Source organism: Bombus vancouverensis, chromosome 5 (genome assembly GCF_051014615.1).
Source record: "Bombus vancouverensis nearcticus chromosome 5, iyBomVanc1_principal, whole genome shotgun sequence".
NCBI classification, from domain to species: domain Eukaryota; kingdom Metazoa; phylum Arthropoda; class Insecta; order Hymenoptera; family Apidae; genus Bombus; species Bombus vancouverensis.
The window spans coordinates 11912582-11939677 of record NC_134915.1 but is presented as its reverse complement, the minus strand read 5'-3'; the positions used below and the strand labels follow the sequence as shown (position 1 = coordinate 11939677).

General features: G+C 39.0%; 1 protein-coding gene across 1 annotated transcript in view; it reads right to left on the bottom strand.

The window, feature by feature from the left end:
* sfl (N-deacetylase and N-sulfotransferase sfl) overlaps positions 1-27096 on the bottom strand; it is a 161022-nt gene that overhangs the window by 39076 nt on the left and 94850 nt on the right. Inside the window, exon 3 of the mRNA XM_033332961.2 lies at positions 15647-15844. Coding sequence (XP_033188852.1) covers positions 15647-15844 — 198 coding nt within the window. The remainder of the gene's footprint in view (positions 1-15646; positions 15845-27096) is intronic.

Below are 27096 nucleotides of genomic sequence, written 5' to 3'. Positions count from 1 at the left end.
AGCATTATGCACGTATAAAATATATTAAAACGCCCCAAGTTTCATAAAATACATATTCTCTCTTATTTGTCATCTACTGTACAGTAGTACGACCTCTTCCACAGTCAGACAGAAACCCGGCGTGATTTCTTTTCGCGACTCTCGCGCAACTTCCGGTCCAATCAAGGTTTCTTGGCTCCGCTAAACGTCTCAATTAGAAAGTCAAGTTTGCAGAAACGCGTGGTCGCGAACCCGCCTCAGGGGCGTGACAACAACCGTCATAACTCGGACTAACGCTAATTTAAGGGCGATATTTCAATTCTCAGATGACACGGACAAATTACTTCTCCGTAGAAGCTGGTTAGATGGAAATTAAGTTGTACGCAAGTAGCGCTCTCGTAAATGCGAACGAATTTGCTTCTCTCTGTTTCCGGTTTCTCTCTTCTGCGTCTTTCTTCAACTCTATCCAGCCAGTTGCGCGTCGTCTTTTTCGCTTTATCACGAGTTAACTGCGAGAAGCGAGGTACAGTCATTGGCCAACAATATTCGCGAAAATTAACGTTGTCGTAGCTTCCTCCTCAGCTTTTCCTATGGAACATTTCGCAACGAACTAAGATATTAACCGACACACGAACGAGTTAGCCGTGGAATTTTATTTTTTCCAGTAACCAAAGTATCTCTGCCCGCTTCACGCGAAAAGTATTCGAATTTAAGACGATCAGGCGAGCGAGCTTCCTGTATAACGTTCGCTCGACGATATTTGGCCACTCGACCTCCTTCTACTTGCTTTTCTTCGGAATTTTGTTGCGGAAGACTTTGTTGACTTTATGGGGTGGAACAATCCTGACGTTTGATTTATTGGTTTATATATGATAGGGAGAGATTACAGTATATGTTTGGGTGTGATTTAGTACTTGAATGATTAATGCTCTGCGTGAAACTTTGATCATGCGATGATTGTAAATAAACTACTGAAAATATTTCTATGAATATAATTCAACGAAAATGAAAAGAAGATCGCTTGACCTACTGCAGGTTATAGAAAATACTACACTCTGGATATTTTATACGTTTTTGTATAATAACGTGCATATCGTCGAGGTTCTTACGCGGTTTAATTGAAGAAAAATGGCCGAACAGTGCGAGTATCCGTGGAACCGTTTAATGAATTTTAATCGTGAACAATGCTCGTTCATGTGAACGGCCGAGTTAAATGGCACGAAATTAAATCGAACCCACTAAACAGAATTTTTTACGACGCACTTAAAAAGCGACGAAAAAACTGTAAGCGGGCGAAAGTTAAAGCTCAAACGTAACAGTCGGTTTTTTTTGATCTTCCGCCCTTTTTCGCATTTTAACCGTTCTTTGCGTGCACAAAGAGCGCAGAAAATTTAAGCCGAAAAGCTTTTTCAGTCGACCGCTGGTTTTTATTTCGTTCCGCGGTCCATCGTAAAACTGAATTTTCGACGCGAATCGCGCGCTCTCTTTGTTTTCAATGTAATTGATAAATAGAAGTAATAAAATATCGTTGAAAAATGACGTTGTTCGATGAAATAATAGAAACACGCACGCATTGCCCCTCGAGTGGGATAGGTCCGGGACAAAGGCGCCTCGAAATGGAAGTCACGTATCGATCGAATCTTTTTCCTAAACAAGCGAACGCCGAAGGAAGAAACTTCAAAATATCCCTATTCCAGCAAGTCGAAACTTTTATTTGGTAGGAAGAAGTGCGAGAGTACGAATCCGATTGAAACGAACCGTTTTTAAAAAAACATGGAGTTGTATCAACGCGGTCAATATATTCTGCCGAGTCAAATTTTGCTTATTCGTTAAAACTATTTGCCAAACATTACGCTAGTTATTAGTTCTTAAATATTAGATCGAATCGAAAAACAGCGAAATGTAACAACAATTGCTTCTTCTTATAAATAAATAAAATTCTAACTATAACAAGATTAATAAAATATCAATAAAATGTCACTGTGTATTTGCTCTTTAAATAGAAAATCATATCTCGCTTCCTCGCCTTAAATCAGCAGCTTGCGAATAAAAAAGCCTTCCTTTACTCGCTGTAAGTTCCATTTACCGTTTCCGCACACCTCGCTTCATCCTCAATCGGATCAAATCCTGCAACTCGCGTTATACGCTACAGAATCATGAGCCTGCACTCGCGGATATCTCATCCAAGTGTGAAACCACTTAAGCGGACGATTCCTTAATTATTTTGACCGGCTGAGCCGCTCTCGTAGACCGGCGTTATTGTTTGACTTTCTAATTAGCCGCGCAACTTTGCCCAAGAAGCGCGATCCAACAAAACCCCGTGGAATTTCCTGGACTGGCCAACTTTTCCATCCCTACAGTCGTTCTGTTTCAAGGATTTAGGCGGCCAAAACCGAGGAAAGTTAGTCCGGGCTGCGTTGCCAGTAATTTTCAAGTGGTACCCATCCTGAATCGGTGTTTGTCCCGGGACGTTTTTCTCACGGGATTTCGAGGTAAAAGTTAAATTTCACGCGCGTCTGTGAAGTGCTCCTCTGCCCTCTGTCCTATAAATGCGAGGAACAGACCACACAATTTACAGCATTTCCCCACTGAGCATTCTGATATCTACACCTCATGGTCGTGGATAATATATGGAACGATTTGGGTATTTTATGGCCCGGTTTGCTGGGAACATCCGTGTGCTTCGGGGTTGAAGCGTCGTTTTATTTTTCGATCAGCGATGTTTTTTGACTGGTGCATGATTCCAGAGATTAGGTAGGGAAGAACGTAAGTTTTCGGGTTTACTGGACGACTCTTGCCTTCGATGGCAATTAAGTTGCCTGTGAGAATGTGTATCAAGTAGCTTAATACGAACAACGATGTTTGTACTCACTGGGCAACCGTTGCTTTACGCAACTTAATGCGCGTTAAGAAATATTCTTAAATGCACCTTGGAATTTTATTTGGTGATAAAATTTATTTTCAATTTGGTGATAAATTATTTTCTTGAAAAATTAAATATCAATCTCGTACCATGGATTTCTTCTTTACGATATCGTGGACAGTTTCCTCGAGCATTCGATTAAACTTGTAACGTTATCAAACGAGAGTACGGATTCTGTGCACGTATGGGAAATTTCAAGCATTTAAACATTCTTTGGAACATTTAGCAGCTACAACAGATTTCTGTTTTTCAGATCCACAGAAATTAGAATTTGTATGAATATCCGTGGTCTGCCAATTATATAAATCCATCGATCTTAGATTCGAGCCAATGAGGTCTGTACAATTCCCAGAACACTTTTTCAATCGCAACCTTTCCACCGCCAAGCCATCAGCGCGAAGCTGAAGGAACAAAGAAAGCTGCTAACAGCCAAGAAACGAGTTCTCTTCAAGGAGAAGGAAGACGAAGAAGACGAAGAAAGCGGAGGAGAAAAAGAGGAAACGCAGCGACGGTAGTATGTTTGGGGCGCTTACGACTCGACGTTTCACGGGGCGAAATTACGTATTCCCGCGAAACTTGCCTTTCCACGGAAACTTCGGTCCGGGGCTATTCGAGATCTTGATGGACAGTCGTAAACCTTTCCACCTCGTGGAAATAATGACCGCTCGTTCGTTTCTTGGCACGCGTCTCTGCAGGACGTTTCGCAATGCTGCAAACCAAGCTTCCCTCCAGTTTGAAGAAGAATGGCTGCCGGAAAAATTTAGATAAAAGCCAACGGAACTTGCCCTTCCACTGGTCCACAGGAATCTGTCAGATGGTTTATTCGACAAGCGACGTTCCTGTTACGTGAAAGTGTCATCCATAAATATCAGGATGCCCGCAGAAAGTGAGATTACTCTCACGCGGATAATTGGAAAATTATTAATAGGAGAATCGTAAAATTTATAAAATCAAAACAAAATTAGAAAAACACTGGAGCGTTGGTTTGAAATTCACGCGAAGATGGCTGGAGATTAAACGAACGAAATCACGAGATGTTCTAAAGATTTTTAATGCGAGTGAACGCACGAAGTTTCATAAGCTAACGATAAAAAATTGTAGAAGGTAGTCGGCCGGAATTTGAACTTTGATCGTAAATATTTGACATTGGAGGAATAGGGGTGTCTTAACGACGCCAATCGACCTTGCGAATGAAGCTTAAGGCTGACCCTAGAAATAAATTTAAAAGAGAAGTGGGTGGAAAGGGGCTGGAAGGAGGAATTTAGGGTAGTGAATTTTTACGTTGAACTGCTCGGTGCTAGAACCGAGGATTATTTTCTTGATCCCAGCTTGTGACGGAGCCGTTGTTTCTGGGGCAATGTTGGATATTAAATTATATGTCCTTTCTGGGATATAGCGAAGTTTGTTACATGAAATGTAAGAAAACGATTCAGCTTTTAGAATGATCCCCAACTCCTAAGTATTCTTGTCACAAAGTTATTTTTCTTACGACCATGTAATTTTTTTGTAAGCAATCCAATTTTCACTTATCCTTTTAGACGATAAGATATTTGAGATGGAAAGAGTTAGTGCGACACCCCGTATATATAGTACATTATTTTCCAATTATTACAATTTTCTGAAAGATTGAAGAAATATTATAGTATAAAAAGATAGAACCTTAAAGGGATAGAAGGTCGTCTTGTCTGTGGAATGTTACCAGAGAGTCGGACTACTCGTCACATTTTCATCATTTGTTGCAAGGGCATCGATTGAAAAATTTGCTATGTTAATTAATCCTACGTTTTTAATTCTGTGTATATCAAATTTTCAGGCTAAAAATGTATCTTTCCATCCACTTTAGAAAGCTGTTTAGAAAGTTGTTCCTCGCAATATCCGCGACTCGATTCAATCCAGATCCTTTGCATTTGTAACTAACTATTTTGTATTGAGATATTCCGTTCCGTGATCTTTGCAATGTGCATTTTTCTTTTCTTTCGAATTTCCGATAACTGCACAAAAACCCAGTGATAACAGGACGATAATGGTAGTAGTAAAGCAGCAGAGGGACAGAATACCATCAGCTGGTCAGAGGATAGGAGAAAGAGAGGATAACATTCTCGGAGAGCTTTGAACCAGAGGCCACGGCATCGTCAGCCGCCAAACGAATTCGAACTGGAATCCTCTTGAGGCCACGGCGGATCGTTTCGTGGAAAAGGTCACTGACTGACTGATATTCCAGGTCCATGGAGGCTTAAGGACGGGCTTTATGAATTTCTCGTGCTTCTCCCATCGCCTTGATCCCCTTTACATGCTTGCCTTTCGATTCTCGCGAGTTCTCTACTCGATTCCTCTTCGCTGCAAATGGGCTTTGAGGTCGATCAACGTTAGATACTGAAGGGAAAAGGGAACGTCCTCCGCCTGCAGCGGATGAAGAGAGTCTCTGCAAGTGGTTGCACGAGGACGACGACGACTCGGTGGTCCGCGAACGCCCGCGGTGCAGATTATACGACGAGGAAGCGGATAACAGTTTCTAATCTCGTTGCTTCTTTGAACCGTCCCAGCAATTTCTTCGTGCAACTCGCCGCTGTCTTGAGGGAACAAGCCAAGACCCACATTCTGCCCTCGTACTTTCATTCCTGTGTACGAACACGGAATTTATCGATCGAACGAGGTTGTAACTTCGAAAAGCCTTCTTCTCTTCGTACTTCGATTTAAGGGAGCAAGAGCAGTTTCCGTGGATTAGATAGCGTGAGAACTGCGAGTAGAGAAATTGAGGATTCGAAGGTTTAACAGGTTTACAAGTACTCCGCTGTTATCTGTATGTGGATAGTAGTAGTATAAGTCAGACGTTATATTCAATTCAAAATGTTGCAATTCTGCTTTGTGAAATTAGCGTGATTTTTCGTATCTCTTCCTTTTTAAACTTTCTTCTTTTCGTTATTCTATATTATGTTTTTTTACTTGGCCTCTATGCGATGAATTTTAATTATTTAGCGACAATAAAAAGCTTACAATCGTAGTTCTCAGACTCATTGCACTGTCACTCTGTTGTTCGAGTACATCCTTTTTATTCATTGGCCGTTTCTTGCAACATTATAAGAAATCGAAGGATTCGGAGAGAAAAGTTTGAAGAATATTCTGACAAAGAAATTACAGCGGAGATCGCAAGCACCAGAATTGCCTTCAAATTGGCATTAAAGGATAGTTTCGATAAATATCAAGCGGCTATCCGAAAACTCGACGCCGTACGGGCTACGCCGCAACAATTTACAGTACAAAGCTTTCGTGCTACCGGGTCATTCATCAACTGCCATGAAACTTAAAAATTTCATAAAGTACTTTTTACAGTCTTTCAACGAGACTCCTCGACTTGTAAACTCTCTTTCTACTTGTAAACCACTCGACAATCGCTATGAAACTAAAAATGCATTCAACAATAAATAAAATAATCTTAAACATAATAAAATACATTATCACAAAAAAGGGAAACTCTTTAACTTGACGAAGTAAAAGTAGAACCGTGAAATGGCTACTCTTTGCGATGGCGTAATAAATTTTAAAGAGGCCAAGTGTTAGCAGATTTTTTCTCCCTGTTAAAAAAGAAAAAAAATTACGAAATATACGGTTGGAACAATTTGTTTCGTAAATCACGGGAAACGAATAAGAAACGAAGATGCAGATGTTGAGGGTAATAATAAAGGAAGAAGTAGGACGAAATTTCGAAGAGAAGAGCCAGCGATGTGCTCGAAAATAATCGTTCCACCGGCGGGCGGATCATTTTAAAGGATTTTTCGCTCGTAAAATGCCTGTGCTATGGAGGCTCGAATAGCTGACGGTATCGCGGAACAAAGGACAACGCGAAGAGCAAGGCACCCGATGAAATTCCGCTTTCCTCGTTGATCGTTGGTCGTCTTGGTCGCTAGATTAGGAGCTTGTTTCCCTCGTGACTCACGTATACGTTGAAATACAGCATTCTAAAGAGCATGCAACTATCTCATCTTCGTGTCGACGTCAAGGAGAAATACGAATCTGAAAAATTTCTGTAAATCTATTTCGTTTGTACGTTACTGTACGTCTGTTTCAACATCCAACTTTAAAACATCTTCATCCAAGTTTTATCTTAAGGTTTATTCCGAAGTATCGTTCAGACAAATTGAATTATTTGAATTTAAGCAGCTTTCAGTTGAAGTTGAGTTGAAGTTGAAGTGAGTGTTCGAAAGCACGTAGTTACGTATACGTGTGAAATATTAATCACAATAAACAGGAAGAAAAGACGGCTATTATCTGAACATAATTTGACCAAACTGTAAATTCCTATAATTATCGAGTATTTAGAAAAATAGATTTCTACATCTTCCGATATTATACTCCGTTCATCTGCAAACTTTCATACTTTCATTTCCTCGAGAAAGACATCTTCCGTGAAATGAAAAATTTCCATCTTAAATTTTATAGAATTATTCTACCCTACTTTTAATAGAACCAAGAATCTAATAGAATTTAATCGACCAGGTAAATGAAGATCGTTCCATCGGACTATAGAATTTATTCTTCGTAAACGAAGGTTGCCATTAGCGTTCTTCGAAGAGTACCAACGCATGATAGGAGTAGAGACGAATTCGGAATTATCTGCCTTGCGCATTCCTAGAGAACGCCTGCCGGTTCTACACGCGTAACGTAACTGCAAGTTGGATTCGTGACGTTTTGGAGGTGTATTAATTACGCGATTTCCTTTCTGGGGATCGTCAACGAGACAGGGTGCGCGTAACCGCGAGTAAATTTCGCGAGACGCCCAGACAATTAAGCTGTCTTGCCTCGTGAGACAGTTCAGGCACCCTTCCGTCGCGAAATTCAGTCGAGGACAAGTCGTGCCAAGACGTTCCACGAAGAACGCTCTACAAAGGGAGAAAACCGTGTGACGTACATTCCACGATGAAGACGATATCTCGAAACAATTGAGGACTTTACTGAATCTTTGTGGCTGAATCGTACAAAGATAACTAACGACCCGGCTAGTTAATTCCAGTGGCTCAAGTTCGTGGATTTGCTGGATATTTTATAGTTTCTAATTTGCAGAGCGGTTTAATTTTAAAAATACTTTAATGACAAGCTATTTATATAGACAAAACAGCCATTGATTTAAAGGTTTATAATAAACGACTAGCGATCTATTTCTGTAATTAATGGAAATCAGAAATACGATTAAATTTTCACAAGAGAATCGAAATTTCTGTTGAAAATTCAAATTATATACCGAACGATAATCTTTTATTTAAGCTTCCTGTATATTTAAGTAATCAAACTCATCTATTGCCACTTTACGTTTTCATCGTTTCTTCGGAAATATTTTGAAATATTTCCAAGGGTGCACTTAAACCGTCAAACGTTAAAAGTTGTACAAACTTGGCCATGCTGTTCGCTAATGTTGAATCGAGACAGGCGTTCCTTCCAGCCATTCTGCTGCTTGCTACCGGATACTAATCGCATCAGCGCTTCGAGAAGCAAACGATATTAGGTGATACAGTGAGACGACGTTCTCCGGAATACTGGAGAATAGGAAGTCGAGGTTGATTGCCAGGACGAGCGAACGAAGAAGGATTTCACGAACGAATGGCGCGGCATCGGACGTAATTGAGCATGGCGATAATTATTACGGTCCTCAGCCTCGTTGAGTGGATTCGATCAATTTCCACCTCCATCCGCCTAGACTAAGAACTAATGAATCTTCTTGTACTCTGTTTCCACGGATAACCGTCTTATAACGCGAAATGTTACGAATTGTTACAGGAAATCGTGTTATATCAGAGCAAATATCATTATTTTATGAATAATATACATAATACGCGGTGAATCACAGAAACATTCGTACTTTCATAATTATTGATTCTATTATCGTATTCGACGATTTGTCTAAATTCCTTCTAAATATTATAACGAGCTGCTATTTCTCGATAAATGATATGTTAATCGAAATATTAATTATATACCGCTGTATATTGCTATTGATAAACCACAGAGTGTATACTATTAAAGAATATCAATCATCTGAATTTAATGATCGCGAGGATACGAATATTCGTGTGACTCGTTATACGTAATATAACTCTGATGCTATTCACTGGTAATCTAACTATTTTCGATTTCATCGAGAACAGATAGTTTTCCGGTGTTAGATTTTGAATTAACGGGACAACCAGGTGAAAAGGACGAAGGGAAAACGCGGATAACCAGAGGGTAGCGCGAGACTTTTTCAACGGTTCGAGCTGATTGCTCGGCTCGTTCGGGATAATTAGGTGAAAACCACGGAGGGCATTTAACCAGCCCGTTGGCCTCGGAATTAGTTTAAAATACGGCCTCTAATTGGCAAGGGCCGCCCTTGATCTGCTCGACGTTTCGCCCGTAATTTGTTTCGATCCCTGATTAACCCGTCGGTGGATCTGTTTCTGGTTTCTGATTTAATCGAGCGCGGTGCTTAAAATCGAACGCTCGATTCGTTTTGCTTGATAGAGTTACAAGAGGATTGTATCAAAAAAAAAAAAAAAAAAAGAAAGAGGAAACAAAAGAACATATATGGACGCTAGGATAGTGTATCGAATACGTTTGATGGATATTTCGATATTTTATTTCTACTACAGCGCTCTTCTTTTTTTTTTCAACTATACTTCGTGCAATCTTCGTTTATGACCCCTGGTCGATCCACGAAGAGATTTCCCTTTGTTATTTTCTAGCGAATTTGGGAAATGGGATTATCCTTCGTGATGGATGCTTGTTCGGTTCAGGATCATAACAAAACTAATTTGATTTTTATCCAATTTCTTAATCCTATTCTCTATTGGTAAACATAATTCGAGAAAGTCTACATGAATAAAGTAAAATAATGTAATTTAAAAACAAATTTATAATTTAATCTCCAATATCGTTCGTCAAATTTCGCTTATTTTGTATTAATCTCACCTTCGATAAAAATTTTAACACTTTCTTAATTGTACTCGTTAGATATTATTTGAAAAAGTTTACTCGAATAATATTCCTCCGCAACTTGGCAAGAATCCAATCCTTGACAAATAAAAAGAGAAAAATCACGTAATATTTCCACGCCTACTGCAATTTATAATTTCCCTGTACACGGTGGTCGTGATCACACGAGCCGGAAAAACCAAAAAAAGAACAAAAAAATTCAAAAATGCATGCATATTTTCATAGGCCTGGAAGAGCAGCCACGTCGGAAACCAAGCCGGCAGATACATATTTATTTCGAACGGAAATCCGCGAAGTCCAGCCGCTGTCGCTCGTACGTCATGTCTCGGGATGCAGGAACAAGCGTCACGACGAGCACTACGAAACGTAGTATATTTATGATGTTACGTTCTGTGCCGTGTGTACACTGACTTGACACGACTATTACCACTATCATTAATGTCTTTTGATCTGATTCGAGTGAAATAAAATCTAAATTTATTGTCCAAATTACGTAAAAATTGCGGTCACGTGTTTCGGATAATTGGCAAAACCGTCTATGTTTTAAGGGGTGTGTGTTGATGTTTTCAAAAAATATAATAGCATTTAGAGATTAGAGAAACTAAAGATTAGGGAGATTGAAAATTAATCCCTTTACTACTTTGCATTTGCAATTTCAATTATGGCCGTCACAATTCGGAGAAAATGCTACATGTATTTAATATTTAAACGATATTTTCTTGTCCATGAAAACTCAATTAAAATATATAGGAAATCAATTAAAATATCAGTACTATGTGACAGTGACGTATATTCATCCCCCAAGAACTGCGCATTTTTTCTTCATACTTGGACTTTTATGCAGATTTATATCATTGAGAATGTAATTAACAAAGTAAAATCTTGGTAGAAAATTCGTTTGCTTAGCAAGCATTATAGAAGGCGTTATATTTACAAAAGCGCGCAGTTTATTAACGAACACGATTTCACAACATTCGAAACAAACGATCCTGCAACCGATCCTGGACATTGCATTTCATTCTCACTTTAGATCTCGGCTCACAAACGCCACTGTTCATTTCTGTTTTCCAACGAGCTTCGGGGCGCATAGGGTGTATATCAAGGACAGCGCGAAGAACAAAAATTGAAGCGTTGTCGTGAGACGAGGGATGAAGCGGCGGCGTGCGTACGGTAAAAAAAAAAAAAAAAGGGAAGGGGAAAATGTACGAAAGAGATGGTCGATCAGCGTTTTCACCCCCTGGCGACGGGCCGTGGAACGTTTACCCTGTGTCCGCTCTCGTGTCGATGTCACGGGTAACGAGTGTCGCGGCGCAGACTGCATTAATACAGGGAGAGGGATGCTAAAAAATAACGACGAAACGACAGGAGGGGAGATAGAGGGGGCTGAACTAGAGTGGAGATGCACGAAGGGATGGACCAGATCGATATCACCTGATACATTGTTTTCGGATAAGAAACAGGATAGCTTCGAGCATATCGATGAAATAGTGCGTGCACCACTGTCTATGACGCGTTTGATATATTGGAGGATATGCGGCTGTTTAAACAAGAGGAATGCATAAATGATAAATCCCCCGCCAGTTTTTGTCTTACGTTCTGTTCCACGTGTTTTATCGAATGGTTTATGCACGAGAAGGGCGGTCTCGAGGTAGTCCGTGTCACACGGATTGAATTTCTTTTCCTTTATTGCATACGATACTACTGACACATCCTTGGGATCTGCCCTGATAAAATGATTAATAACTAGGTTTGATGAAACCAATGTTTATGGAATGGTACGGGTAATCGGTGTAATGGATGAATTGTTGTACGTGGCAGCGCTGGGCGAACGTCGCGCGTGATGGATAGAGTTGTCTGGCTACGATCGGAATCATTCTACTCGAGCTCTGCGCGACGCTCGGGCCATGATACTCTTTGCTTGTTTGCCTCGCTTTTACGATCGCGAAGAGTTGTAAATCGAGCTGTGTACGTAACCAGTGACTAGTTTATGGGAAAGACAATTTTTTTATTGACGATATAAATATTACTTTTCTCATGTATATAGTGTTAAAGAAATAAAAGACTATAATTTTGAAAAATTTGATCATCGGGGTGATCAAAAAATGTTGTAAAAGTGAAAAATTAATATCTTTTAAAGTAAAATGTAATTTTACATTTGCAAGTATTCGATAGTTAAATATCAAATGTAAATGCTACAATCAGTCTAAAAAGATCTACTATAGAATATTGTATCCGAATTGAAGATTGCCATTAGTACAAATGAAATATTGTAACAAGGTATGACACATTATTTGCTCATAAGGGTATTTAATGTATCTTCCTTTCATTCGAATACAACATTCACCGATATAAATTATGTACGTGACATGTGTATACGATCAAATTATCTTGTTGTACAATGTGTAGTGTAGATAGAGTTTCTATTCATGGTTGTAATTTAGCCGCATTATTTATTGTGATCGAGTAAATTAAGCTCGTTAAATATTCCTGCAAGTAGATACAAAATTACAGTTTACACCAAAATTATTGATTTGGGGACCTGTGGTGATTAAACATTACTGATGAATGAAAGAGCTTTTCGGGTAACACATCATTCAAGTCAAGTTTCTATAAATAATCTACGTTCCCTTGGATAATAAATATCTGAATATACAAGAACACAGGAGAAAGATAAAAATGTTAACATATAAAATAATTATGATGTTTCTCCTGTTGTCTTATGAACCGTTCCATCAAAATTTTAATATACAAATTATTTATCATGTTTCGCCATTACACGTAACATAAACTTGCCTGACCATAGATTCGTTCTACTTGGCATTTCTATGTCTATGCTCAATGCTTTTAAACATACGCTCCCGAGAAACGCACGATTTCAATAAAAATCCGCAAAAATATTAAGGCGAGAAAAACGAATGCTCCCTCGACCAAAAACCTTTCCAACCGCAATATCAGCAAACACGACCTTTCGGTGGTTATATGCGTAGTGGGTCTTCGACGAGAGAGGTCGAATTGCTTGGTCAAACACAGGCGTGCCCTGTCCAGTCGGCAATCTCCGAAAACAAAATTTCCCTAGCCAGTCTATAACGCGGCTGAATGTTGTCCGGCGAGTGGATAGCGCTTGGCCGGCACGGTTGCTCGCGTCGGCCTCGATTATCGATTATGAAATTGCACCGGATAAAGCAAACGAGAGGCTGGCCCTGGCTCTTTCTCTCCCTCTACCTCCGCGTGAGGGGTGGTTCTCGCGCGCGTGTTAGTCGGACGTGTACAGGTGCGCCGGTTGGCTTTCCGATTATCGGATGACAGGCAGACGACAGTGTGCAACGCACACACGAAACACACACGAGGTGAACGTGTCTCTCTCACGCCATCCGACTTACACATCCCTTTGTCACGCCATCCGTTCGCGTTACACCACCGATCCGTCCCGCTCGAACACACCATTCTACACGTGCATACATACACAGAGACCACGCAACTTCCCATGCTCCCTGTCATACTCTCTGCCCCCGTCACTTTATCCACCTATGACGCTTCATCCAGCTCTACGCAGGGGTGGCTCTGTATCGTTAGCCCTATCCGTCTCTATTTGTTATTTTGGCAGAGTTTCGGCGTTCTTTTAATGTTATGCAATTTTCTGTACTTTAGGGGCGGCGAGAATATTGGGAACAGAGATCTCGCGAGATTGTTTATCGCGAGTGATTTCGTTATATTTTAGTATTCTTTCGCGTCTTTTGGATTGAATTTAGAATCCAAATTGAATTTAGAATCATTGAGTCGTAAGCGTTAGTGATGCATAGAAGGATCGAGTGTTTGAGACTGCGGCGTGAAAGAAAAGCGTATGACCAGCTAATATTTTAGGGTAATTCAGGAAATCGCGTAGTTACAATACATAGCGAAGTATAGTTGAATATTTACATAGGTTGAGATTAGGGTGTGAAAGAGAAGTTCATTGTAGTCCGAGACTTCTAACACAGACGATCGAATATCTCCTGGGAATATTTAGGTATATTTATATTAATAAGTATACATTAGATATGTATTTCGTTTTAATACGTTTTCTAATAAAAAAAAAAGAAAATTGCTAAATAATCCATCTACGGTATTCGTGTAGCGAACTGGTCGTGTTCATGGTAATTTCTTGATGTCATCAAGGCTTGGCTAGCCATCATGTTGCATTAGCCGATCGTTATTGCACGATTATCCAAGAATCTGGTGAACTGGTTCTGGCTCAAGGCCTCTGTTAACTCGGTTCGTATTAAGGGCTTTCATGGCGTTAAATTCACCCCTTGCTACACCTTCTCTGTAATTTTTTTCCGAACCACCGCGAGCGATTGATAGAGGTCGACTTTTAGGGGGTGGTTTCTTTTATTTTTAGTTTCTTCCAATAGAAATTGCCTTTATCCAGATTTTTTGGATTCGGAAGCTCTGTTTGTATAAAAAAGACACGATTCTATCGATAATAAATTCTGCTACGCCTATTAGGTTATTTCCGATCAAAACTCGTTTTTCTTCTTAAAAAATTTCTTATCGGAGGAAATATAATTTAATTCTTGTTAGTATGACAACTACCTATATAGTATCAGTATATTATATATGTACCGATTTCTCGTTTCAATTTTATTCTAACGATAAATTCAATTTTATAGCTTGTGATAAGATTGATCGCGTCAGCTATCATATAATGCGTAATAATAACGTGCTTCCACATAACGTATTATTGCTCCACGTAATTACATCCACAACTAATTCTCAAAATGACCAGATAAATAAATATAAAAATTAAAGTACAACCTTGCTGTCGTTTAAAGTTGCCGCTAGTACGAAGGAGTTTAAATAATGGCAAGACAACACGCGAACAGGCTGCAGAACATCTTAAACGCGAATTAAATCGAGTTAAGATCAAGGATTTTTAAGCACGCGGCTACTTAGCGTGCCATTTTGTCTCGATTAACTAGAACGAGTTTAACCAGGCTCGTTAACAGCAAAATTCCCTACTTTTCTTATTCTCTTGATACAGACTGTACCCTGTTCGTCGCAAACTCGCAATCCTCGATAATAGTCACATAATGTACTGGCAAACGATAAATACGTGCGCGAGTGTCTTTAATTATCACAGAGAAAGGAAAGGTAAAAAAGAAAAAAAAAAAGAAAATAATGGAGATCACCATCAGAGAGATAACGAAGTCTATTAGGATACGAACAATATCTTTTTCTACTGAAACATGGGGGAAAAATTCCCTCGTTTCTCGTGCGAAACGCTAATGAGATAAAGTTTTTCCAACCGCGACGAAGCGTCTGTGATCCTTTACTCGGATGGAAAACAAGCGTATCTCACTCGGCATATCAATGAATTTTGCTAGTAAAAACTTCGACCACGATAACTAGGGGAAACTGTCTATCGGAAAATATCGTTCGGTCTCAATGGAGTTACTCCATATTGCCCTTGTTTCCCTGATATTTACTTGTTAATCAAAAAGTATCGATGTTATAGGAACTCCGATTGCATGCAAAACTGAAATATGTTTCAAATGGTTAAAAGCGGTGTAAATCAATCTATCGCTAGCTTTTATAAAACAGACATTTTTCTACATTTATTATCACAAAGTGTCTATTATATCTTGTACCACGACAGAGACTAAGTTAGAACTCGATCAATTTCGAAATTGTTGAAAGTTGAACTAGTCGAGTGAATTTAAACTCTCAATATCTTTACGTACACCGCTGTGATCTCCAATCTACCAGATATTCAGATGTTTGAGACGAAAGATTCGTCGTACTCACTTGATTCGATTGGAGACGAGTAGTTCAGCTATGTTCTTGCCTAGCATGGAATATAGCGTTTCTACGAAGACCAAAACTTTTGGATCCGTCCTCAAACGAGCCTCGCTACGATGATCCGGCGCCGAGGGCAATCTCGTTGCGCCTCTCAACGTCGAACACCTGATTGCCGGCTCTGGTCTAGTATCTCGACGAATCAGACTGAAACAAGATAGAAAATGTTCAGTTACAGTCGATCAATGTAAGATCTTTCGTGGCTAGACATGTTCAAAACAATGGATATTAATTTATTCGTTGTTAAAAATTAATATAGTACAAAGTATAAAAGGGTATAGTATTCTTCTGGGAGTTAATAACTTAGTTTGCCTGCAATATCTGGAGCATCAACATACAGGGTGTAATAGAACGCGACCCATTTCGGGGTTAATCAATCATCAAAAACAATGAAAAAAGTTTGTATAAACATGTGTTGCATCTGTCTTCGTTTACGAGATATAACAAAATTTCTGTTTTGATTTTGCGGAAGATGTTCAGAGTGACCACCTTGCATTTCAATGCAAACCTGATGTTTCCCGAATTTGTTGAAAAGACATAGGTCCGAACCTTAGTATTTCAATATTTTCAATAGGTGACAGATGGAACATGTGTTTATAGGAATCTTTTTCATTGTTTTTAAATTCTACAATCAGCTCCCGAACTACTCCCACGCGTTCTGTTACACACTGTGTATACCAAGTTGGACGAAATCCTTGGTAACATTACAATAATATATAAATTTATTGAATAAAAAGTACGTTAAAATATAATATAATACGTGTTTCTTATAAATTTATCTCAAGAATGGAGCCCAGTTTTCTGTTTTTTTTTTTTTTCAAAATTCCACTATATTTAGCACGAACGCCTCGTTATCGAGCGTTCCGCTCGAGGAACGAGCCATTTTTTCTTCGCGTAACGAGGATAAAGAAGACCAGTGGACGAGATAATGTCGTCGTGTTAGTTGTGTCGCACAAAAGCGGCCGGATTGCTCCACTTGGCATGAATCGCGCGGCATTTTTACGATTACCGATAATCCGTCTGTGTCTCAAAGAAGCCGACAGAGAAGATTCGTTTCGCGGAGAACGATGAAAGAATTCCTTCATCGGGATCGATCGTTACCGAAGCCTGAGTAACTGGAAGCTTTTGAGAAATGCGCCCTTTTCAGCCTTTCGTCTTCAAAGTACTCCTTTTCACCCTTAATCCAGATTTCATCAATCGCATAGATGGAACCATCCGTTTCTGATATGCTTTAAAAGATCATCGGGATCGCCAGATCTTTTTAGATTTTAGTATGTAAATCAGTTCATAATGTTTGGATCTCTTTGAGGGGTTAAACTCCCGTCGAGTTGGAAAATTCGTTGAAAACGTAATGGAAAATAGAAAAGACGAGACTGAATCGAAAAATAGTTTACGGCATATAGTAAAAGGAAATTGGATTCATTCAGCGACGAAGAAATTAAAACTATAAAGGATTTTTATCATCGAGGGGTGAAATATCTATTGGATTTTATAGACAATTAATTTATTGCAACACACTTAATTCCGTGTAATTAAGATTGGTATTAAAAGGTTCATCACTATAACGGTACATATCGATCAAACAGTACCACGAGATTTAATCCTTTATCCGATATTCTATCATCATCCTCAAATGAGATTAACGTTGATAAATGGATTAAATTCTACTTAACTATGATCAGGATTTTATTTGATTACGAAGACCAAAATTACAGTTGATTGTAGCTTCCCACTTTAATCGAAAATCTAGAAATTAATAGGTACTTGTTCTCGATACATTATTCGGTATCAATAGTGCGCTAATACAATTTAACAGCGACTAGTAGATAAAACAAAATTTAAAGTACTCTAAAATACGGCTGCATAAATTCCAAGTCTCGAGGTGCTACAGAAATTTAGTTAAGAATATGAATTGCTGATATCTATGCAAATTCATACCTTCGCGAAACACAACTAAAGAAGCGGAACCTAAATAGACTCAACTTCTCAATATTATAACAACTTTGTTTTAAATAACTTATATTTACCTATAACACGCACTCTTTATCTACCATTGTTCCAATGTCCCATAAATATATAAATTTTTGCACCCGAATTACAAATCTTCCATCGATTCGAAGCACTCAATTCCGCCGGAAGTTTCTGCTTATCCACGATACAGCATCCCATACGCCAGAATTATCGCGGAAACATGTTGTTCGACTCTGGTCAGCCGTTCAGCCAGCGAGGATACACCGTTTTTACATTAATGTCGGTCGTCGACGATGAAATGAAACGAACGAACGTAACAAATTTTCCGTGCCCAGTCTCGCGACACGAAACACTTTAAATCGCGACGAACGAGTCGAGAACGAAAAACTCTCCTCTCCTCTCTCTCTCTCTCTCTTTCTCTCTCTGTGTTTGTGCGACGCTGTTTCGAGCTTAACGGTGAAACACAGCACGCCTATTTCCGTTCGCAATTTGCCCGACAAAACTCGTCTTGATGTACGTGACCGGTGGCGTAATATCGCGCTGTTTGCCTCGTAATGCCGGAGGTCCGGTTTATCGATCACTCTCGACTCGACTGTGACTTTGTGGCGAAAGGGTCGATGGTCAATGGTTTATCGGACGAAGTCTCACGCCCGACGACGTGCTAATTCCACCCCGCATAATGCATCGTGCCCTTGCACCCTATAGTTGCGAGAATTAACATCGGTTAATAGGTGAGGAGATTCTAAGATGCGAAGGTTCTTGTTTAACCCATCGGCAGTGTAGCTCGAGAGACACTTGGTTCAGATGTCACGTACAGAGATTTAAAAATTATAACGGCGTACATAGACATTTTAAAAACTGTAATTAATTTTGTGTAGCAGTAAACGGAGAATATTATTTTATAGAAAATAGTAGATGATCGATTTTTACATTCTTGGTTCTCTACTTAACAGGAAAAACGAGGGAACAACGTAATAAATGTTATAGAACAAATGCCAAAGCCGACGATTGCTTCCTTTCATCCTTATAGTCTGATTCTACTATCTCTCCATTTTATCTGTTCGTCACATGTAGCAAGAGAAGGTTGTTCTATACAAATACGTATTATAAATTTCGTACCTTAAATTTCATCATAAGTGATACAACTATTAATGTTTCTTTAAAAGGTAGGAAGTATATCTATTTTTGCCCATTTTTATTATACATCTGAGGTGTATATTATTATACGTGTTGGTTTATTATTAGACGAGTGATAAAATTGTAATAGTCAGTGTATATTAAAGTCACTTTAAATACAAGTACACAGATAGTGTATGCTGGTCGTAATCGTCGTTCGCTCAATACTACCGTTCAACTCTACGCTCGCTGTTCGACTGTATGAATCGCTATAATGATTCGTCCTACAGAGCACGTTCGTCTATTTGTATCGACCGGTAGTATTGCAAAAAGTTCAAATGTAACTGCGGTTGACGATTCAAAATAACGTTGGCACTACAAGGCACAACGATACGAGTCTCTCCCGATTCGAATCTTCCGCTGACTCATGTGTCGCTACACATCTGATAGCAGGAAGCCAAGAAATCTTGACTCAAATACTTGGATTACTTTCAATTTTTAGAATAAAAAGAAATCATATTTGGTAAGAATTACGTGTTGCAATGCAATAATTTATACACTCCGATTACTTAAAAATTTCAAAATAAAAAAGAAACGAGTGTTTGACGTCTCGAATTCCGCGTCATTAGGCGGAAACGCAAGAATCGTGCGGACTTCCGAGCGGTCCAGAATGGAATCGAATCGCCACCGGCGAAATCTACATCCATAATCGCCGGTATGAAATTCAAATCGAATCTTTTGTGCGATACGGCACTCGGCCCCGCAGCCCCGCGAACTTTCCGCACAAGTTTTCCCTTGAAAGGAGAAACGCCGCGGAAAGTATGCGGCGTACACTTCGCGGCCAGCATTCAGGGCGTCGTGAACTTCGAATATTTGAAATACTTGAGGCACTTCTTGCCCGGGAAATTATAGAACGCCCTTCTATGCGACGTCGTTCGATACACGCTTCTATCAGAGGCCACTACTATCATGTAAAAATACGAGTATTAATCCTACGTTGAAGTTCTACCGATAATAGTCTCTTTCCATAGCTTTTGAAACGTATAATGTGAAATATATTGGTACGAAAATTTGTTTCATTGATGGAACATTGATTTTTTTAAATATATAGAATCTATCTTTTCATCTATGAAACAATACTTCATGTTCAATCAGACGTCTTAAGACTGGAATCCAGGAGTGTAGAAATAATCTGATGGAACTTGACCTAACGAAATGTGTTTTAACAAGATTTCCGCATGGTATAAAAAATACACTTATAAATTATTTGATATTAACTTTAACGTCGTAACTAAAATTTGGAATCTTGGAGTTATTATTGACAATACGCTAACAATTAATAACACGCACACATTATAAGCATTGTAACTATTTCATCCCGAATTCTCGGATTCTTGAAACACAGCTGCACTGACAGAGACTCGAGAACTGTAATCCTACGATATAAATCACTCTTCCTTCTTCGTATGAAATACGGCTCATTAATCTGGCAATCTTGTTTAGTCAAACATTGCAGCAAACTTGGAAGAATGCAGCGTTACTTTCCACGATATCTATCTTACAAAACTGGTCAACCGTTAAAAATAGAAGGCCACGACTATAAACCAATGATAACTGAATTTAACTTTTAGCCACTCGTTATCAGAAGATCTGTCGCAGATGCAATTTTTTTATACAAAATTTTTAACGATTACGTAAACTGCATTGAGCTCTGAAGTTTTGTCAACTTCCATACACCACCGTGTTTTATCACATCATCAAAATTTCTTTGTGTGAGCACTGTCGCTTCCCAATTCGAACACATCAACACCATAAATAGAATACGCGATTAAGCGATAACATTTACAATTCGGTAGATTTTTGGTTCTCTACTATCCAAGGATTTAGGACTTCAACGCATAAATTATCGGATATGCGTCTATATCTGTTCCCTTGTATACCTTCTTACGTTAAAGAGATTTTTCCGTTTATTCGAATAAATTAAATTCAATGAAAAATATTCTATTTCATAAAATTTGGTTTTGAAGTACTTCGTTTCAGTTTGCATTTGGTAATTTAGATGATAAAGTCGTGGGCGATGCTTATAGAAAATAAATTAACATTAAGTATCTTTTAACGCCATTTCGCTGTTTTAATAGGCATCGAAAAAATTAAATAACTTTTTCTAACGTTTGAATAGTTTAAAACGTTTCGTACGATTGTTTCCGAAACTTGTATAACATCACACTTAGTTGCACATCTGCTACACGTTTTACTAGCGCGTCCTTTAATCTTCCTGGTAAGCGTTCTATGTTAAATGCAGAATTACATGAAACTAGACAACTACTACTGTAACATTACACTTGCACCGCGTGTTTCTATGAATAGGTAGCATTACCAAGAAGGTAACTAAAGTACTCGTACAATCCTCACTAATTTTATCTCAAACAAGCCCTCCAATCCACTAATATTCGAAACTCCGAACGTAAACGTTGGACATCCGTTAAAATCGTCAGTTAAATAATTTGTCATCATGTTCTAAAGATTTCAAGCCACAAATGAATACCTACTGCTCGATTGAATTACCACCGAGTATTAATTACTGTCGAGATATTTTCTCCAATCAACTCTGTTCTTCATTAACCCAAACGAAAATCAGTCTCAAATATACAAGAGAAAAATAGTTCGTCAAACACCAGCTGCGTGACTTAAACTCTATGAAAGAAGAGCGGATCGCCTGTAAACTTCGATAATCACAACACTGTACGATAGACATCCATAATTCATAATTTCTACACTTTGAAACTTTTATTATACGCTAATTCACTAATAAAATTCACCAATATTATAAATTGAACTTCAGTCGCTAACTTAATTCCTCGCATTTATATCCACGCAAGAATCAAACACAGACACAAAAGTATACCACAATCTAAGTGTATCAAAAGCGGTATACGCACAGGAGAATCAATAAGAGAATCCATAAACCCCATGGCGCCACGAGTTTGATAGACGACAGCGGTGCGACTTAAACTCGATTAAAGAGGAGCAGGTAAACCGTAAAAGCTCGAGACTCAGCTTCATATCCGGAAAGATCCATGAGCGTGGTTCACGTGTAAGCTTTCGAATAGGCCACTAATCTGGTTCGAGAGATACGGAACCTCATCCTATCGTGCATCACGGTGTGGCTGTACCTGGCGAGTAAGCCTATTAGCGTTGCAGGCTTATTAGTGGATGCCATCTGACCCAAATTCCACGTTTCCATCGGCTGGACCTGGTGGATATACTTAATTCGAATTTACGATAATCGTATCGCGATCAAGCGGTAGACAAACGCGGGAAATTCGAATTCTCAAAGTATCTTCGAGATAGTTTGAACGGAGAAGAATCGTTAAAACGTGTTGGTTGACGCGTTATGATACGAATATTCGTTAAATGGGACACGCGCTCGCTTTTCTGCCGGCGTTCCACCATGGCGGAAGCTCTTTATTATCGTCGATGATCGATCGCTCCTACTTTCTACCCGTAATTGATATTACCTTGATATTACCTCGAGTCGAGCCGTTTGCTTTCTCCCTTTCGCTGTTCGTTGCCTCCAGCTATTCCTCTTCGCGTGCAACTTTTAACGAAGAATTATTTTAAAGAGAGGAAGGACCGAGGTATTCGATAACTAACTGTGTTTGGGTATTTCCATGAACGAACTGGCAGGTATTTTGAATCGAGTCTTAATCTTTTGTTGTTGCGTTATTTACAAGGCGGAATTCGAAATCTCTGTTGTTTGACAATTGCTGACTGCAATAAATAATAAATTAATGTTAACCTGTCGACGAACGATCTTTTGGTAACCACTCTATCACCGTGACAGTGTACCAAATAAAAAAATGCAGGGACATTAATTTGTATTTAGTAATGCTCGGTTCAATGAATTTCGAGAAAAAGAATTTGTGGTTTATTATCTTCTCAGATATTAACGTGGAAAAAGAAGAATTACCAATTATTATAAACAGCTTGTTTGATAGTAGTACCATAGCGTTTATACTGTGATTATTATTCAAGAAGAAGTTCGAAAGTCGCTCTATTATTCTACTCAAAATAACCAACGAAAAAATACAGCGAAACATTAGAAAATTCTACGTGACCCATAGCGAACTTTAAACTTTGATCATCTCGCGGCAAGAAGTTCGAAGAACAACTGACCTTCGAGCGCTAACGGTGAATGCCATGGTTTCTTGATGAGCATGTACTTACAATGTACGATTGGAATTATTCAACGTGTACGTCACGGAATTCAACGCTTTAGTTAACAACATAGACCTCGATAGTATGATTACTTAAGGTGGTACATCAACGAAATACCTGCCTCCTGGGTTGCATCAACATCCTTGTAAATCTCCGGTAAGAGTTTCCGCCGGCTTACTCGCGTTTCTCGTTAACTTTGCAGCCCCTTGTCAATAATTACCGAGCGAAGTAACCAGCGAACGGGAAATTTTCTTCTGGTCTGCTCTTCTCTGCCACGGAACGCGTTCGTGCGTTTCTAACACATTCACCATGCGTCTTTCCGTAGGGTAAGATCGTCCGAAGAACGTATCTACCGATAAGTAATACGTCGAGGCCTGTGGATTGGCATATTCGAATGTTTATTCTTTGAATTGTTTTATTTTTATATTTTTGCAATTATTTGGAATTATCTGCAATTATTTTTATAAACAGTTTCGTTGGTAGTTTAATTTTCAGCATTTACTTATTCCAATGTTCTGTGTAGAATATCGGTATGTTGGAATTTGCGATTTTTTTCATTTTTTATTTAGCTATTGTGAAAGGGAATCGTGACTGTAAAAAGCATGGCGAAATATTAAACAACAAAGTATTAATACGAAACACATAACACGTCATAAAAGGGATAACAATATTTCTGCCTGCACTCTGACAAACGCATGCCAATATTAACCCTCTGTTGGCAAACTGGGTCGTTTATGGCCAAGCGCAATTTCCTTACTGTTTCGGGCTTCCAAAAAATCCAACAAATTCTGGAATGTTTATCAATGTCTCTGCTATATTGTACAATCATCTATTAAAGTGCAGTGTTCAACACGTTTTTGGAAAAAATTGAAATTGCTTTCAAAGAAATTCAACAGCGAAATTTCAATAGAGTCCACAGAATTATTCGAATGTCATACGTTATTAACTAGAAGTTTTAATTAAACATCGAACTACTAGAGAAACTATCGTGATTTTCAGGAAGTACAATCGCAGTTTATAATCGTCGTAAAAGTTAATTAGTTGAAACAAATATTTCCAACAAACGTAGAAATTCTTTCCACAGGAGACTCAAGGAGGAAATTCCACCCAGCGCGTCGACAACATATTGGAAATACGGCGGGAGCTGATTCAGCACATTAAAATAAGACGAAAAGTCCAAATAAAATCCAAATAAGTTGCTTCCCAATCTTCAGAGAGATTACTCGAAGCGAACAGGTCCAGCTTCGATAGAAGCATGTGAATGCACCGCGTAGACAGTCGAACTTGTTCGAACAACTTACACGAATTCGTCTGCAACTTTGATCGTCGCGTTGACGAAGAGTTTCAACATTGCCAATTGACGTTTAATAAACGAGAGATTTTAAAGAATCGTTGATCTAAGCCGTAACTCGAAAACAAGATCGTATCCAGCATATGTTATACGAATTTTTCTTCTTGTTTCAGTACGTTCAATCAGTTACTTATCGTACTTCTCACAATTTCTCACTTACCCTATAGTATAGTTCGCCAATAGAAGATTAATATTCCAAATATAACGTGGATAAAAATTCAATGCAAACCGCCAAATACATTCCGATGAAATAAAAGTTTCAAATCGTAGAACTTTGAAAGAAACTACACCGACTGTATGGAAGCATCATTTTCCTTTGCCACCCTCTCGAATTCAATCGGGAATTCATGCGCAAACTCAGCCAAACAGAAGCTCCGCCAAATGTATGTATATTCTCCGATTTAATATCAGCCCTGGAAGGCGAACGCGCGTAAAATCGACGCGGCTTCGTTTCTATTGATGCGTTTAGAGGCGAGTCAGCCTGTCGGAAACGAGGTGTTTCATCGAGATGGTAAGAGAGCCAAGCCAGGCTCGGTATATAGATTCGTAGAAACGAGAAAACGAAAAAGGAAATGGCGAACGGGGGATGGATATCAGGGCAAACTGGCTGAAGAGTAATTCGATTATCCGCACGAAAAGTACGGAGGCGTTGTTATATGAGGCGGTAACTCGACGCGATCTACGACGCACCCTCGCTCTACGCCACGTTCCAAGCAATACTCGATGTAATTTAATCGGCTGTCGATAGGCGACAATGGCGTCCCTCCGTAATCTAAAATTGCTTCTCGAGGACTGCCTTTATTAGACGTCCTGTTGTTTCCGTGTTCGTCGTTATGGGCATCCTTAACTTTCTCTAATATATTTAATAAGTGAGACTAATATATTTAGTAAGTGAAAAGCTAAGCGATGGGAAGGGCGACGAGAGTTGTAACATAGTTATATCATATAAATATCTAGGTTGAACAGCAAATTGCAAGCTTACAAAACAGCCGAAACTAGAACTTTCTAAGAATCATCGTGTGTGCACACTGTCCACATATTTTTTAAATATTTTTGTCCTTATTTGTTGCACTGAATTTTACATATCAATTCTGTTTCTCTTATATATCTTTTTCCCCCTCAACATTCTTATCATTCTCATTCTTAGTCTTGTCCTGAAAACAAAAGAATTCGAGAGACCAATTTTAACACGGGTTGCCAGATTCGATAGAATATTCGTCGAATGTGCATATTTGTCTGAAGATGTATAGTACAGCCTGTTGTTGTTCGAGGTCTGGCGATTTTCTTTGGCTTTCCGCGAAGCAATGTTACAGAAAAAGAAATAGGAGTTGCCAGGTTATTTATAGAGCTTGGAACCGAGCTTCACCGTCGGCTATCCGCCTCTCAAATTAATGGAAGACGGCAGTGTTGAGTATGAATTATGTCTAAACTGGAGTTTCTTAAACTGGTTTGCTGAAGTGGCGTACATAAGTGGGTCTACAGAGCTTGATAGAATATGATGGCTGCTGCGGATGGTCGGTAAAACGAGAATGGTTTGCACGTCTGCACTTGACTAATTGCAAGCATCAAAAGGTTTCTTCGGTATTTAGCCTGACATTCAAGGAATTTGTGATACGCTTTGCCAACATGTGTGAATCTCAGGCTTCTTATTCTTCGTTGCTTCAATTTATACTTCGGTCAATGAAATATCATTGAATATTAGACCCTTGATCATAACGAATAATTCTAATCTGAGATTATAAATTGCTATTATAAGGTTCGTTATACGTTATGAGAACGACATTAGGACAACTAGGGGAGTCTCGTCTAAGATAGGATGAAGAAGTAGAGTAATCTAAGGTCTCGCAATAGCAATTAAGAGTTAAATACTTTAATTCTTACATAAACGGTTATAGCACTCAACGAATTAACTCATTAGGAGATGATATGTAATCTAGTAACTTGTAGATGGAAAATTGAATACAATATATATTTTTGATTCCTAAACCCAGCTTGAAAACTACGACCGAGCAACCGTATATTTTTACGTATAACTCGAAAAGTAAGATCATTCAAAATGTTAAACTTTACAACGTATTTCAAAATCATCGAAATTAGATAGGAAGTAGCCGTCCGACGAATTTTTCCAAAAATTCTTTTTCCAAACTTCCTGCGGTTTCGCGCGGAAACCGCTGGTATCGTTACGTTTTTCCGTCGCCTTGCACATTGCATCAAAATCTAGCCGTATTTGTTCTCTTCTTATTATTATAGAAAGCTATAATGTATCGAACAATTCTATCCTACATTTGTGATACACTGTTGATAGCAGGGTAAACATTTCCTCGATGCCAAACTTTACGTATCTCTTTAAAAATTCTTTACATTAAACTGAGGTTGACGAACGACGAATCCAGCTTAATTTCGAGCAATTGACGCTGGCTGAAACAGACGGAGTCTGGATTCCACGAGGCTGTTTTAGCTTTGCAACGCACGCAACTGCAAGGGGGCAGCCTCGTTGCACGGTGACGACATTCTCCGCTCAGGTTACACGGGGCAAAACGTTCCGCGCGGAAAGTACCGATTAGGATCCATTAGCATCGTGTCCCGGCCCGAGAAATTCTCGTGGCTCTAACGAGAAAGCATGCACATGGAAAATACGCTTGCCGTGGCCTCACTTCTACGCCACACACGTGTGCATCATTGGATAATTCGAATGATTAATCGTCCACTCCCTATATCCCTTTTCCTGGTTCGTCGTAAATGG